This window comes from Trachurus trachurus (assembly GCF_905171665.1).
Source record: "Trachurus trachurus genome assembly, chromosome: 17".
In the NCBI taxonomy this organism is placed as follows: Eukaryota; Metazoa; Chordata; class Actinopteri; order Carangiformes; family Carangidae; genus Trachurus; species Trachurus trachurus.
This window is the reverse complement of record NC_139900.1, coordinates 11,395,534-11,412,080: the sequence shown is the minus strand read 5'-3', so window position 1 is coordinate 11,412,080 and position 16,547 is coordinate 11,395,534. Positions and strand designations below refer to the sequence as shown.

Here is a 16,547-nt window from a genome sequence, read left to right as displayed (position 1 = left end):
AAAACACAGGAACCCTGCAGTACTTTGGGATGATGGATCAATAACTTTTGAAACATGAAATTCAGACCTGAGAACTGAAGTGTTAACCCTTTTAACAAGTTGCAAGTGTGAGTGTGTAGGTGTCACTTTGGATTGAACATCTTCATTTGTGAATGGAGGCAAATAAACGCAGAAATATCATAATGTAAAACTAAAAATAACCTGTTTTCTCCTAAATGACACACACACACACCAAAACCACACATACACACACATGCGCGCACCAAGGATCCAGTAAAGAAGTGAGTCACACTATTAGCCACTCTGTCAGAAACAGGAAACCGCCTTTGAATTCCAGTCAAGGTGGATAAAACAGAGATGAACTGTCATCAGCACAGATCTCTCTTTCTCTCTCTCTCTCTGTGTTTCGCTCTTACTCAAACAGCTGCAAGAACAGCTTCACTGTCCCAGATGTTGTGTGTCTGTGTGTGAAGGTGCTGGTGGTGGGATGTGGTTGGATGTAGAAGAGACAGAGAGGAGGAGTGTGGTTGTGTAGATGAACAAAACATCTGTGATGGGGAGGAACCGACGTGACTAACTCCTGAACCCGACCTCACGTGACCTCTGACATCTTAACGCTTCACCCACAACAAAAACCGCCCTCGCTCTGAAATGTTAAGACGCCGGACTCATCGGTCAAACCTCCACACGTCTGATGGGCAGCAGACGACACCCTGTAAAGGCCACGCAAAACAAGGACACACCTAATGCAAAGCAGCGATTGTTGTAGTGTTACAATATCACAAGGAGCTCAATAACAATACTGTATAGTCATTATCCTTAGACATCAATGCCTTATTGTATTGTATACTTTATTGCATGTTAGTAACAGCTAGGATTGAATGTGTGATGTGTTATGAAGAGAAATGTACATTAAAGGAGACACATTATGCATGTTACGCCTACAGAGTAGTTCTGCACAATTTTTAGCTTCAAAAACTCCTTAGTTGTCTCGTACGGATGTCAAGAAAACTCCAGATTTTCGGCCGCTATATGACATTTTTCTGTAAAAATGCATGTTTGCTAAACTGTTTAAATCAGACTGCACTACCGAGGAGAGTGTGTTGTGACTGTGAGCCGATGGTGAGTTTAGAGTGACATCTTAGATGTTTATTGTTGTTTAAAGTAAAATCAGAGGGAAAGCAACAGATTTGTTGAGTGAGCGATTATGTATTAGCTATTACACGGCTGCTTAAAAGTTACAATAATTTTGTTTTCAGACATATTCCTGTTTTTATTCCTATTATAAAGGTTAATTGTGATCACAGTGATGTGTATGGAAGAGGCTGATCAATAGTGTTTTGAGATAAACACTATCAATCAAGAATAAATCACAGTCACAATCATTTCATGAAAAGAGGTAAAAAAAAATATTTATGGTTATTGTTTTCTCTTTTTTTCTGTGTTTTGTTTTCTTCCTTTTAAACTCTTTACATAATTGTATTTATTTGCTTGTCTTTCACTGCAGTTGTTTAATGTTAAAGCAGATATCAGCTTCGCGGCCGTTTCGGCTAATGCTGCGTTCAAGGCAGGCTTTTGAAACCGTAAGTTACAGCTTCAAGTCACAACTACGACTTGGTAGTGTTCCAGGTAACCCGTAGCTCGTGTTTTTACCATCCTGTTGTCTGTGAAAGTTCCCTATAACGGCCACTCGTAACTTCCGACCCGTGAACTCGTACCAGATCGAACTGGTATGACTTCACAGGAAGGAAAAACACAAAGTACGAGTTTCTTTGAACGCACCATGAGTTAGCAGCCCCCGCCCTTGTCAGGCATCAATTGGTCCTCGTGCTACGTCACCACATTCACGCGCATCCCTTGGCTGCACACACAGCCCTTCATGCCGTTCTCTCTCCTCATTGGATAACACTTGTATCCCACAAGGAAAATTTTCTCCTCGGGTTACAGCAGAGCAGAGTGACGGAGAGACTCGTGTTTAGGCTGAAATACTTCATGTAAGTGATTGCTGACGGAAAATAGGACTATTTAGGACTTATATTAACAAAAACATTCCACTGATATCTGCTTTAAATACAATTTGGTTATCAAATATATATACGTATTTATTTATGTGCAACTGTGTACATTATGTATTAAGTAAATTCATGAAACGTCATTATGCTGCTTTTCCTCGGGAGTTGGTTGAGACCAAACCAGAGCTCAAAAAAAAAAAAGGAAAAAAAGAAAAAAGACCAGTTTAAATGATACTTAAATTCTTGAGGTCACAGGAAACACAAGTTCTGAGTCGGCTGGACGTCTCATGAGTTGTCTGTTTACTAACATGTCAGCTCAATGACTTGATAAAACCACTGGCATCGGGCCGAGTTTCACTGACTCACTGGGTCTGAGAGATTCTTGGCATATCAGGAAATGTTTTGAATTCCAGTCTTCACATTAGGTTTTTTTCTTTTTTTTCTTTTCCAGTTCTCCAGTCTAATTATCAGGCCACTGGTCTGTGTCTATCTCCAGTGGACAGGATGCAGGGCCGAGCCAGAGACTCGCACAGGAGGAGATAAGGTCCATCGATGTCGTTGTAATCCCTAATAATGGGCCGCGGAGGTTGATATAGTTCGTAGATTACACAACGCCCCATTTGATTCCTCAAATAGAAACCGTTTGGCTTAAAATACCAGCCCTGAGTGACCAGAGACAAAAACAAAGAGTGTGAGTGTTTCAGTGATTTCCCCCACTCCAAACATCTGCAACACCTATAACTTCACCTCGTCCAAGCTGAGCCCCGAGGAAGCCCGGCGTGTGAGATCATACACGAGGAATGCCTGAGTTTAGAGGTGAAGTGAGGCCATGTTCTGATCCGACGAGGGGTGAAGAGACGAACATTACGTAATGCAGCATGTGGGGCTAACTTCCTGTCGAGCCAAGGCCGCTTTTTTGCTTTGCACCCCAGCTGCGCACCAAAAATACCTGTCCTCCTCCTCAGACTTTATGTGAACGTCATAAAACATCCTTTGTACTTGCTGGGCCGTTAACCTCAGTGTTTCTTTTACTCTCTCTCTCTCGCTTCTATCTCCACGGCCCTAAAGCCAGACGCCCTTCTCCACAGAGACATGGCGATATGCAGCGTCAGCGTTTCAGCACGTCACACTGTAACTGCTATCAGAGCATCTGTACACCCCCGTGGGGAGGGGAAGTAAACGTCACTAAACGTCTCCTATTTGTGGGAATGACGGACAGGATACGTGTGTTAATGAGGAGTCTCCCCCGAGGACGGATCTTGTCACAAAACAACCATTCAACAGGCTGTTTAGTCTTTATGAGCTGATGAATCATCCATTACCACCAGATATGGGCCAAATAAAACTCTTTTTTACAGTGTGTTTTAAAGGGATAGTTGAAAAAACAGTTGAAAATTGGCCCATTGCCATATTCCCTATAGTTTTAGGAGTAGGTTTGTTAGCTTTAATTGTCGGTGCAAGCTGTTTTTAGAACGGCGGAGCAGAGCCGTGAGCTGCTCAGAGCTACGCTACGGAGGCTAATGGGATTTCTTTGTTTCCCTCATCAAACTCATCAAATACACAATCCAACAACTCCAAAACGCTCTGGTGGACAAGTTGTGACCTGCACATTCACCACGCTATGAGATAATAACAGAACGTTACCAGACAGAGTTGTTTTCAAGGTAAATGCAGCGACTGCTTGTTGAAAAACTGCCCTCGACGGGAACACGCATCAGCAGTTTTGCATGAATTTAGTACCTCGAAAACAACTCTGTCTCATAACGTTCCGTTGTCATCTCAAAGCGTGGTGAATGTGCAGGTCACAACTTGTCAACCAGAGCGTTTTGGAGTTGTTGGATTGATGAGTTTGAAGAGGGAAACCAAGAAATCCCATTAGCCTCCGTAGCGTAGCTCTGAGCAGCTTGCGGCTCTGCTCCGCCATTCTAATAACAGCTTGCACCGACATTTAAAGGTTACAAACCTACTGCTATGACTATAGGGATTATGGCAATGGGCCATTTGCCAAAATGTTGAACTATCCCTTTAACCTACTTGGTAGTGAACAGATGGGTGGGGGTTTGTCAGGGTGGACAATGACTGCCAAGGGCGTTCAGACAATCACAGGAAAGTATTTGAAAGTCGGAGCAGTGTATATTATTTTTCTGTCACTATCTGAGAGTTCAGCTGATAATACCGTATTGGGCTCCGCCCCGCTGACAGTTCACACAAACTCTCTGTCAGCAGCTAATGTAATGTAAATGTAAATATAAATGCAGCTCCACACCAAGTTGAGTCAGCACAGAGGAATGATGACGGATGACTCCAAAGGAAGCCGGCGCCCAGCAGCTCCCGGCTCATCTGGTGACCAGTCAGTGACCTGCTCCAACAGCTGGACGTGTTCGGCCGTTTTGGAAATGTTTTCTCATTCATACTCAACTCAGTTTACTTCTCTAATGGTGCATTTGGCTACAGCGAATAGAGGAAATTATATGAAGTTATCTAGAGGGGGGAGGAGGAGGAGGAGGAGGAGGAGGAGGATAACCGCCTCACCGCGAAAGGAGGACTCCTTGTTTACACTTGGCTGCCAAAAGGAAAAGGGTGTCGAGGGGCTAAACACCAGATATAGAAACCTGAGATAAGGCATTTTCTCAGAACGTAGGCGGCGGATCAAGCAGACAATGAGTAATGTCTGATTTCCTGTTGTATATGTGGCCCAAAAAAATAGAAAATAAAAATAAGAATAGAGTAGCATTATCTTCAGGAAGTAAAAATCCCCAACAATATGTGCCCAAATCATCAGAGTGGAGCAAAAAATCAAACGTCTCCAGATGTATATGTGCAAAAATAGCATCCTGCTTCTCTCCAAAAATGTGTTGTATTCACTTTTCAGCTCCATATTAAGTTCATCACCATGAGTGCGTGACGTTATATTCCTCCACCCCGTGCCTCATTAATTGTCAAATAAAAGCTAGGATCCACCAGCTGTTCACTGAGAAGCCATTGTGAGAAGTCCAGCGCTCGTACACAGGGACGCCACTGTTTAATACTGCAGATAATAATAACTCAGCGTGTTATGCATTCGAGCGCCAATAGACCTTTAATGATATGAGGTCTGAGACAAGAAACGTACACACGACCGTATTCCTTACTCAGCGTGTTTGTTACACTGGGAACAAGCTGCTTCAACTTTCAAGCTCACAGAGTAAATAAATCGGACACAAAGTGAAACAGTCACAAATTGTCCAAAAACCACAAAGTTGATTTCCAGTTCAAGGTTATTTCCCTCTCATGAGCAGAAGGTTTGTTGATGCCAATATTGTGTGTATTTATTTAAACAGAGTCTACGATGAGTCTGGTGATATTCTTTATTTCACTATTGTCAACAAACATGTCTGTCGTACTCAACCACAAACCTGTTTCTTCTCCAGACAAAGTAAACTGATCATTTATTTACTATAAAGAGCACCAGATTCCCTCCACCACATTATTTATATGTTTGAAATCAGAGCGAGCAATTTTAAATGGGTAGTCTCCATGACTTGCACATTTAATTTCTGCATTTTATGAATTTATTTATGACCAAGTGAAGAAAATTAGTGTTTAAAGGGGACATATTATGAAAAATATATCGCCTTTTGGAGGCTCTTTAACATATATTTGGGTGTTTGTCTTGCCCTCCGGCCCCCAAAATGTGTGAATTGACAAAAAAATCTGTAATGTGCAGACTCCCTATAGGTTGATATCCACATATCTGAGCTGTTTCCTCAGTTGTCTTCCAGTGATGTAATTATTAGGATTTGAATTTGCATAACCTCACCTCTACCTGGTACCGGTAGAAGGGGCGGGGCAAGCAGTGGTTCATTTGTATTTAAAGGGACAGGCTCTGAAACCAGCCGTTCTGAACAGGGCTGTTTTGAGAGGATGAAAAGAGCTGTGATGTTTGATCCTTGGGGTATTTTGACCACAGCATGTCACAGACATGTCTTTAAGACACCTGGGAACTATTTTAATTTGTGGAAAATGGGCAGAATATGTCTCCTTTAAGAGGTTAAGCTGTCGTGTTATGCTCTCACTGACAATGCTAAAATGCTAAGTGGCTACTCAACGAGCTGCTGCTGCTGCTGCTGCAGGAAACATCGGTAGGATTCATCATCTGGGAACCATGAACATCTGACAACTCATCCAGTAGCTGTTGATCATTTTCAGTCTGAACCACAGTGGTGAACAGACAGACAAACAGACTAAAAAAAAAAACCTCATACACACTCTCATAATTTCCTCAAACAGCTGCATACTGTCATTTTTAGCAAAACGTTACATAAACAGAAGTAGACAGTGTATTGTAGTGACTATTTTCAGCTGTGGATTAATACACACTGGGTGCTTTCTTGAGTATTTACAGTATTAGGACAGTGACCAAGGGGTTGACTCTAAAATAGTGTGTGTTACTGTTAATGAAGGACCATTTCACCCAGGGCAACAGTGAGGCTCATTCATGTGTCTCTAATAGTTTTTGGGGATGACAATGATGCATTATAGTACAGAAGAGATGATACAGTATGTTTTTTTCATGTTTTTGAACCAATTAAAAAAAATGTAAAGGGTAATATTGTTATCCATTGTTATACATTGAGTTTTATATGTTATTATGACCTATATATAAAATCATATCAGTGAACCAGCCAATCAACCACAGGCTTAACTGGCTGTAATGAAGCTGTCTTACAAAATATGATAATTTGTTTCACAGTTTCCAACTCCTGTTAATATAAGTGACTATGGTTGAAATGAACAGACAGATCAATAGACAGAGGGATGGATAACATGCACACACACACACACACACGGTCAGACACAGCAGACTGTGGAGAATTTACAGGTCTCATCACACCAGGGTTTGATCTGCCAAAAAAAAAAAAAAACTCCTCCAGCCCTCGAGACCTCGGTAATAAAGATTTCCTTGAGTGAATATTTAGTCTGCCCGTCGCTGAATGGCTCTGTGTGTTGCTGCCCGAGGCGATAAGGTTCGTTCTGCCTCCTGAGCAAAGTTGGCTGGACTTCGACGGTGGAAAGCGACTTGTTCTCTCTCTCTCCATTAGAGGGAGAGAGAACAAGTCATTACAACACAGGGTCAAGGTCTGTCCTGTCTAGACACATTCAAATTTAACGGTTTGATACTGAGTTTCATGAGAAGCCCAACGCCAAAGTATTAACACCCTCCTCGCTCTTGTTTTCTTTTCTGGCAGCAGCAGCCTCCCTCTATGTCTCTCTGTGTGTGTCGTGAAGCTAATTACATTAAGCAGTGTATTAGATTCATAAATCTTCATGATGTGACAAAACGCAGTAAGAGTGAGAGAGATGTGTCGAGAGCGTTGAGTTATTATGAGAGGGTAAATTTTACCTGCTCCTGTAAATGGAGCGTGTCTTCACTTTGGTTTCTCTTGGATGGAAACTTCGCCTCAGGCCGTGAAAAAGCTACACTTTCCTCTTTTCCTCGGTGGTGATATACGACCCCGCGACACTGAATCAATAGCTCAGGTCAGAGTTTAAGCAAAGAGCCGGGAGGGGGGGGGGGGGTCTCACATTGTGAAAATGTGGTTGTGATGTTCGAGATTTGTCTTTTATGGCGGCTCAAAGAGGATGAACCGTTGTCTTTCAGAGGTCAAAGTTGTTCCAGTTGATTTTTTAACCCTCAGGGGTCTGAGCCTATTTTGGCTGTTTTTAAATACATTTGATTTTGCCTTTATTTACCACATTTAAAAAAAAAGTTTAACATGCCCCTTTTTTTTCAACACAACTTCATCTATATGTTCAGATTTTTTTTTTTTCATTTCCACTAATATATTAACACATTGGGCCCAAAAATACACAGAAGTCATCAAATCCGAGTCCTGATCCATGTCAGATGTCTCTGGTTTATTTGTCACGTATCAGTATAGTATCAGATGATTCAACCATATTTTCCCGGATATATGGAAAGAAATGCAACGCCTGCCCCTCCCATCCCAAACCCCGGGATGAATATTTTATGTACTATCGTATATCCGGTTTTTACGTGGTCTATCAAAGTTAAATAAAAACTGGGAGAGAGTTTCAAATCCGCACTTTCGAGCGAAGTTTCTTTTTTACGTCACTTTGAAGTGGTCACGCCGGCGTGTTCATAGACCTCAGTTAACCACCTTACATAGTGTGTACACATGGGCTTTGTAGAAGCCAAAATACATTTTGCCTGCCATTTTGCTTTAGGTTTTTACGTCATTGCATTGACACACTTAGAGGGTGTGGTTATTTTGGTCATTTCACTTTACCATCTCACCATTATCATTATTATTATTCATTGAAAGGCACGTACAGTATTATTTTCCCCTTTTGCTATAACTGCTTGTTGGCTCTTTTTGACTTTTAGATTTTTGTTACAATAAACACTTGTCATAAACTGATCATGGACCCTTGGAGTTTTTGGACGCGTCACAAAAAGAGCTTTAAGTTCCTCAGCTGCTTAAGTTTGTTGAAAGACAGCTGCAACATGCTCTCTCTCTCTGTATCTACTCTCCACCCCTGTCCTCTAAAGAAATCATATATATGAAAATTGAAACAGAAAATTACAGGGTTTATTGTGGCTTTAGTCTGTCAACCTCCCTATAAACAGACACAAACCTACAGTAACAAAGCTGTCCAACCTTCAGACTACAAAGGGGCTGCAGTCGGTGGTGGTGTGTGTGTACTCACAGTTGAAGTCGGAGGTGATGGAGTTCCCGGCCAGGAGGCTGTTGACGGTAATCTGATAGATGATGTGGAGCAGCAGGAAGGACATACTGGTGAAGCAGAGGGACTGCAGCAGACGCCCTGTGTGGCCTAGAGAGAGGAGAGAACAGCCACAGTGAGTTCACCACCACCACTGGCTCTCAGTTTAAGGATTTCCACATGTTATTTTTGCACTCAGACACAGATAAAGTTCTCCATGTCTAAAAAAAAAAAAAAAAAAAAGAGAGATGCTGAACACACAAGTGATATTTAGAGTTGGGCCGCTTTAAAAATAACCTTCGATGAACGAACACAAGCATGGACAGCTGTTTTCTGTGGAGGAACTCTGTGTGTAACCATGAGATCTGCTGTGGAGCTGTTTCCTATGAACTGGTAAAAGAAGGTGGAGGTGACTGGGAGAGCACCCAACGAGGGGCTTTTCTGTGGATCAACGATACATATCCTGGTTAAACGCTGCCAACACCAGCACAGAGCGAAGCTTATTTTTGGTTGAAAAAGTCAAATAAACATTCTGGCGGACCACAAGACCTCTAATTCTCTCTAAGGCCTTTTCGATTCGTCAAACAGAAAAGGAAGCAGAGCCAGACGCGTCTCTCTCTCTCTCTCTCTCTCTCTCTGCTTTGAGGAGTTATTCAAGTCCACAAATGAAGACTCATAAATGCACCATACAGGCATCGGCTGACCCGGTGTCCTCCTTTAATGTAGGTTAAGCCCACAGCTGTCAGAGGACATTACTGATCCAGGGAGCGATGGATGAGAGGCGTCTGAGGAGCTGCCACAGCTGTTCAACACATGGCCTTTTTTATAGCGCACCTACAGGTATTTGGGATAATTTCAGTAGTTGTTATGGTGATCATTCTCTACAATAGGACTTTTTTTCTGTCATCTTCTTGTTATGAAAATTTAAAAAAAAAAAAAAGAAAAAAGTTCATCCTCAGGGAAGGATGAGCTTTCTAAGATGATAAATTAAGAGTAACATCCTCATCTCTGATTAAACTGTCCCGTAGATCTCCACCAGCGGTTTGGTCCACTGGTTCCTTCACGGAGCAACATCTCCATCTCATTAAATTTACTGCATCCTTGCAGGGGGAACACATAACTGTTTTACTGTAGTATGGCATAATGTCCTGGCTCAGGTGAAGCACGGCGGCTGCTGCTGCTGCTGCTGTTTCTGCTTCTGCTGCTGCTGCTGCTGCTGCTGCTGAGCCTCGGGGCCGCTGAGGACGAACCTTATCAAGTGTGAGCAACAGCGCACCGTGGCAGAGCTTATTAAATGTTGAAGTAAAAACAATTTGTGCTAATTTCCCATTGCAATTCCCCGGGCTTTCACAAAGAGGGAGAAGAATGCTTGTAAATATGAGGAATGAGGACTGTTATAGCCAGCTCCTGCATCCAAATTGGTGAAAAAGCCTCTGGACAATGCAACTGCTTTGGCTCCGTCCCCCCTGTTTTTTTTTTTTTTTTTTCCTATTAAATGGAGCATTTCTGTTGTCTGACAGCCATCTATCTCGCTTTCCTGACGCTCATCTTGAATAAGCATTTTTGCTTCGCGTCATTATTGGGTCTCAAAACGCCATCCCAAGAGCGCTTTTTATTAAACGCTCCCAAACACAAAAAAGGCATTGTTCAAATTTAACAGTGATGGCTTTTTTTTTCCATTAATCAATCAGAGAATTGTGTCCATTTGACAACATTAAAAAAGCTGATTTATAGTCTCAGAGAAAGGCCAGTTAAAGTGCTTGAAAAGGAAGCACGCGCCAGACTCAACAGACGAGGAGAGAAAAGTGTCTCAGGTCTTAAAAAAGGTGCGATAAAGACGGGCCAAACTCAGAGACGCCGCGTTAAAGCCAGACGCCCTCTGTTAGAAGTCTACCAGCTAAAACATAAACCTGATAAATCAACCATAACATCAAATATTTATATAGACTCATGCAACAGTCCTAAAAGAGTTCCCCCGAAGGGAAACTGTCATGTCAGGGCCCATTCAACAAGGCATATGGCACCTATTGCAAAGCCTCTTAAAGTGCCTGCTACCCATAACAAGTAATAGTTTAGACTTTGTTCACCTCCACTGAGAGTCGAATGCCTTCAAGGGGAGTGGAGCCAATTACTGCCAATTACAACGTTAGAGAGTAAATCACAAACAACAACAACAACTTTGACTGCAGGATGGGATGTCGTATCCTCAGGTTCACTTCTGCTACACTTTTTTTTTCTTAAAGCAAATTACACGCGTTGAATTATTCATGCTGAACATTTGGTTTACATTAACTCTTAACTGATTTTGCTGCAGCGTGTCCTTTACTGTAAGTCTGAACGACACAAAATGAAACAGACCATCACAACAAAGCAGCGAATTTAGCCGAATGCCCATTTCCTGATTCTGTCTAGAATTATTTTTGAAGGATTGTACTTTTTGCCTTACGTTCTGCACAATAAGATGTGTTTTTATTTGTTTGCGGTGTTGTTGTATATACTTTACAGTAGGTTTGCATTCATTGATTAAGTGAACAGTTTGAAAGAGGAGATAAATGACATGTTTCAACTCTACAGACTGTTATTATCTGCTTAAGATTATCACACGGTATCACATTGTAGTAATTATTCTTAATGGGCAGTACAAATTAGTCTTCGCAGCATGTTCACAACCAACCAGCTATAATTTGAGATTTTACAAGGATGTGCAAGTCTGGATTATATAGATGTTTACCTCAAAGTAACTCGTTCATTCTGCAAAGCCTACAGTTTCCAGTCAAACATAATCCTGTAATTTATAAACCCTGTTTTGTGGCAACTGCTCCTCCTCCTCCTCCTCCTCCTCCTCCTCTGTGGTGACAGACGTGTAAAGCAGACAGATGGGATTCATGTCCTGGCAGGTGTTAAACTAAGAGGAATATTTCATGCTATCTCACGCCTGTGGCTATTTACTTCACTTCTTTTGTTCACTTGCTTTTTTGTTTTGTTGTCACGTCTTCTTCCATTGATGCACAATGCCCCGGTTGAAGGTTAGATAAACTGTTATCATTAGGATTTCATTTGACGAGCTGGAAATAAAAAAAGAGCTTGAACGCGTCAGTGAGATAGATCTCTTGTTCGTGAAAAAGAGAAACGTCTACTACGCTGTTGTTTCAGATCTTGATAAGCATTTACTCACACCTGTGTCACATTTGTAAGCTTTGCATGGAAAGTAACTTTCTCCTGGCAAACAAGGAGCGGTCTAATTCAAAGGGCTTACACTGTTTATTATGGTTATTACTATTACAGACACAACAGTCTTTTAATAATAAGCATAGAAGGGTTTTCTGAGGTAAACTCACTCCACTCGCCGATCAGGAAGCACCTGCTGGGAGCTTCAGGGCACAACAACAGCGCTTTCATCTGAATGATGACCTGCAAAATTGTGATGATGAATGCACTGAGTCATGCATTCTCAGGGTCCACATGCAAACTTTACTGTAGGTTCGTTCCTGTGTATAGCTAAAAAGCACCGTGAATTATGAGAGCCCCTGCAGAACGGAGCTGTTCGCTTGCGAGATAAATTATTTGTTCCCTTACCCACAATGCAACACTTTATTTTTTACGCAGCCTGAAACAGCACCAACAAAAACAGCAGACTGGGGCCACAAAATGTATAAAGTACCTCTAAAGAGTGATTAAGTATTTTTATGTACGGATCACAGGAAGATATATGATGAGCAAAACCAGATTCAACAAAACAACTTGCCAAAGTGTGATTTATATCATTTGTTATTTTCCCTTTTGTTCAGGTTATTTCTTCATATTGTGACATTAATCCTATAGGAGTCATTTGTCACTGTACTTTATGTGCCGTTTGTTCTCTATACCTTTAAATACCATGTTCAAGAAAATAAAGTACAAGAAGCTGAAGAAAAATAGAATAAAAATCACATGGTGGCTTCAACTTGAAATGGGAGAATGAATGGGATGTAGAACTAGAACACATTTGTTTCTACAATACACACACCAACACAACTTTAACAAAAAAAAATGAACTGGAAAAAATGCCCCAAAAAATATTTGTTCCTACTATTCAAGCAGATTTATTGTTTTCTGTTTTATATCATCAGTCTGAATACCAATACATATGATCAAAGACAGCAGAATATACGACGCTGTGACGCTTTTGGGAAAGTCTGTAAGCAGTTAAATGAGAAAATGATCAGTTGGTGAAGTTAAAAATGAAAATGACCATAAGTTGCAGCTTCATGCGTAACCTATAAAAACTGTTTATCACTACGATTAAAAAGAAGTTGAAATATTTTAATTACAATATGCCTCCAGAGAGGACTGTGAGGTTAAAACTCCCTAACTGTTAAGGGCAGTACATGTTGAGAGACAGTCCTTCTTTTAATGCATTCAAAAAACAGCTTAAAGAATGGTTAATGTCCCACCAAATCTGCACCCATGAATGAAATGCTGACCAGCACTTTAACACAGCACTACTGTAGCCCTTATTTCTTACTGTATCATATCCTTATTTCTTACTGTATCATATTCTTTATTGTAATGTATTGTGTAACTGCTGCTAATATTCTGATTCTCTTATATTTATGCAGATACACTGCATGGCAACCCCTGTTTTCTTGTTTCTTACTGTTATAACTGCTGCTAATACTCTGTCCTCTCTTATATTTATGCAGGTTGTTATCTGTTTTCTCATTGTTGTAACTGCTGCTAATATTCTGTTTTTTCTACACAGGTACCTTCCTATTGTTATCTGTTTTTTATGGTACTGTATGTCTGTGAGTCTTTAAATGTGAGGACTACGGATGGAAATTAGCTTTGAGCTAAAGTTACATGACGTCATGTGTGCGTCACCAATTGTTCATTCATGTGCATTGTCCTCTTCAAATAAACAATAAAAAAAACATATTGTTATTATTACTGGTGTCAAAGTATCTATATCAAATCAGTAATTTGAGGAAACCTACATGACAGTTTGATTCTCATCGTTCAGGATCTTTCATAAAAACTAAAACAACCATCTAACCCTTTGACATACTGTAACTGTTGAAGTCAACATCCATCAGATCCATGAACACTGAGCTTTACTAGAAGACTTCTCTCTTTAACTATTGATGAGAGTGTAAGTGGTCCACTTTCTTCCCTTCCTCCCTCCCTCCTCTTTCCTCTCCTCTCTCTTCCTCCTTTTACTTCCTGATTGTTATTTCAGCTGGAGACGAGCAGAGACGACGGCTCTCCAACTGGATGTTGTTCCCTCGGCCAATATGGAGTTGATGTATTATTAAACGCTGCATGTGGTCTCCTGCAGAAGCCCATACTGTTAAGAGGTGTGCTGTTTAGTATTTTTGCGGTGAGGCCAGTGCACAAAGGCGTGGCTCGACTCGGAGACCGCAAACCCCACATTCATCAACATCACCCATGTTGAGGAGGAACGTTCGCCTCGGTCACTTCTCATAAAACCTCAGACATCCGTTGTGATTGACATGTGTTTACAGGACGAGTGGCCGCTGTGTGGTCACTGAAGGACAGTGTGGCTGCTCAGAGTGGCTTTCATTTACTGAACTCTTATTTTTCTTTTAAACCAAAGAGTTTTAAACACCGAGCTGCACCTCAAACCTCACGTCGGCTGAATTAAGTAATAACCCTTGTCAAACACACGCACATATCATTGTGTTACCTAATGACACTTGAATCTTATAGGAGCTACTTTTATATCCCCCAAGTCTGATAACTGAAGTGGTTTCCTCTTTATTGAAACCAGGCTTCAACTCTGTGTCTCTGTGGGTCTATTTCACTGAACTGCACAGCTTGTTAGTTCAGTTTTCTTCTCTTTTGGGTCTTTTTTTTGTTTTGTTTATTTACATAGATTATCTGTGTAAACAGACCAAACCTAAGCCCCAAAATGATCATATTCATTAAAAGGACACGAGATCCAGCCCTGACGCACTGTAGCTTTCAACCTCACATCTGACCGGCCGTGAATATATATATTTTTTTATTATTACAGATGGATTCATGAACGCGCTAACTGATATTACCTTTCATGGACTGAGCTATGTGCCAAATCCATCCTCATCTCAAGGAAATTCAAGTCCCCTGGAGAAGGGCTGGTTTGTATTACTGAGAACAATATTGCAATTCAAAGTGGAGGCTGTTTTTTTGGAGGGAGGGGGGAAAAAAAGTCATACAGATTCTCTCCAGGCGATGGACGGGCGGCGGCGGCGGCGATGCCATCGAGTGTGCAGTGGTGGACAGTAACAGAGTAAATTTACTTGAGTACTGTACTTAAGTACATACAGTAGCCAGAGGATTTGTACTTTACTTGAGTATTAGATTTCTTTGGTACTTATTACTCTTACTTGAATACATTTCCAAGACAAATATTTTAACTTTTACTCAAGTTAATTTCTAGGAAGGCTGAAAAGTACTTGTTACTTTCAGGTCTGCTATTTTTTCCCCTAAAATCCTATTGGACACAAGCTGTGTTTGTCAAAGAAGGAAACCCTATAACCCCTAAAAGCAGCACATCAGTGAAGCTGCTTTCAAAGAGTTAATTCTCAGAAACAAGAGTTAAAAGGTCCTTAAATTCATTTAGAAAAAATTATAGTAATTCATTGATGTGAAAAATAAGAAATTTACTCTTACTCTTATTTTTACTTAAAGTAAATTTAAAAGCATGTACTTTTGGATACTTAAAGCAGAAGTAAGTGATCCGGTGGTTTTGTCTAACTTCTTGTCAGCCGATGGAGTTAGCAGTCCCCGCCCTCGTCCCAACGTCACCACATTCACGCGCATCCCTTGGCTGCACACACAGAGAGGACCGCCCCTTTGGGCCGTTCTCTCTCCTCATTGGATAAAGGTTGTAGGATACAAGGAAAGTTTTCTCCTCGGCTTACAGCAGAGCAGAGTGACTGACAGACCCGTGTTTCGGACCAAACACTCTATGTAAGTGATTGCTGTCGGAAGAAAGAACTATTTAAGACTTATATTAACACAAATATTCCGCTTACTTCTGCTTTAAGTACCTTTAAAAGCAAGTACTTTTTTACTCTTACTCGAGTAACATGTTGACTGAGCTACTTTTACTTGTAACGGAGTAAATTTTGACCAGTAGTATTTGTACTCTTACTCAAGTACTGTACTGGGGTCGAGTACTCTGTCCATCTCTGAGAGTGTGTGAGGCTTTAAAAGGGAGAGAAGCTGCAGATCAGATCTTACCCTGCATCGACGTGCTCGTGGGCTCGGCGAAGAGAGGGATGAGCAGGAGGTAGATGAGGTAGATGAAGGACAGGGCATTGTACCTGAACAGGCAAGCTGAAAGAAAAACACACACACACACACAGATCCAAGAGTTAGGCAACAAATCAACAAATCAACAACAACAAAAGTCCATTTAAACACCAGTGCTGTAAGAGGATATCTATAGCTCGGTGTGTAATGGCGCATTACATAACTTTTAACAACAAATATAAAAACGCTGAGTCTGGCAGTGGCAACAAGCTGCTTGGTCAGGAGTCGTCACCGAGATCAACGAAACACAGATTTGAGAGAAACATGTGGTGGAGAGTCGTTAAAATGTTCCTGGTGTAGAAAAGCTGCTCATACCAATAAAAAGCCAGAACATTCCTTTAACCAAAGCTTAAACACTCACAAGTCTCAATATCTGTTCATCTGGGCTGCATCACAACAAGAGCCCCAGATTAATTCAGTCATTTGGGGGGGGGGGACTGACTGACATTGGTTTTGAAGTATACAATAATCACCCGATAGTTTCTTGGGTGTTAAGAGGGGACAATTAACCGA

General features: G+C 41.2%; 1 protein-coding gene across 1 annotated transcript in view; it reads right to left on the bottom strand.

Moving 5' to 3' along the window:
• piezo2b (piezo-type mechanosensitive ion channel component 2b) overlaps positions 1-16,547 on the bottom strand; it is a gene marked incomplete at its 5' end in the record, with an annotated part of 98,485 nt that overhangs the window by 74,792 nt on the left and 7,146 nt on the right. The window contains 2 exons of the mRNA XM_083990773.1: positions 8,724-8,849; positions 15,963-16,058. Coding sequence (XP_083846899.1) covers positions 8,724-8,849; positions 15,963-16,058 — 222 coding nt within the window. The remainder of the gene's footprint in view (positions 1-8,723; positions 8,850-15,962; positions 16,059-16,547) is intronic.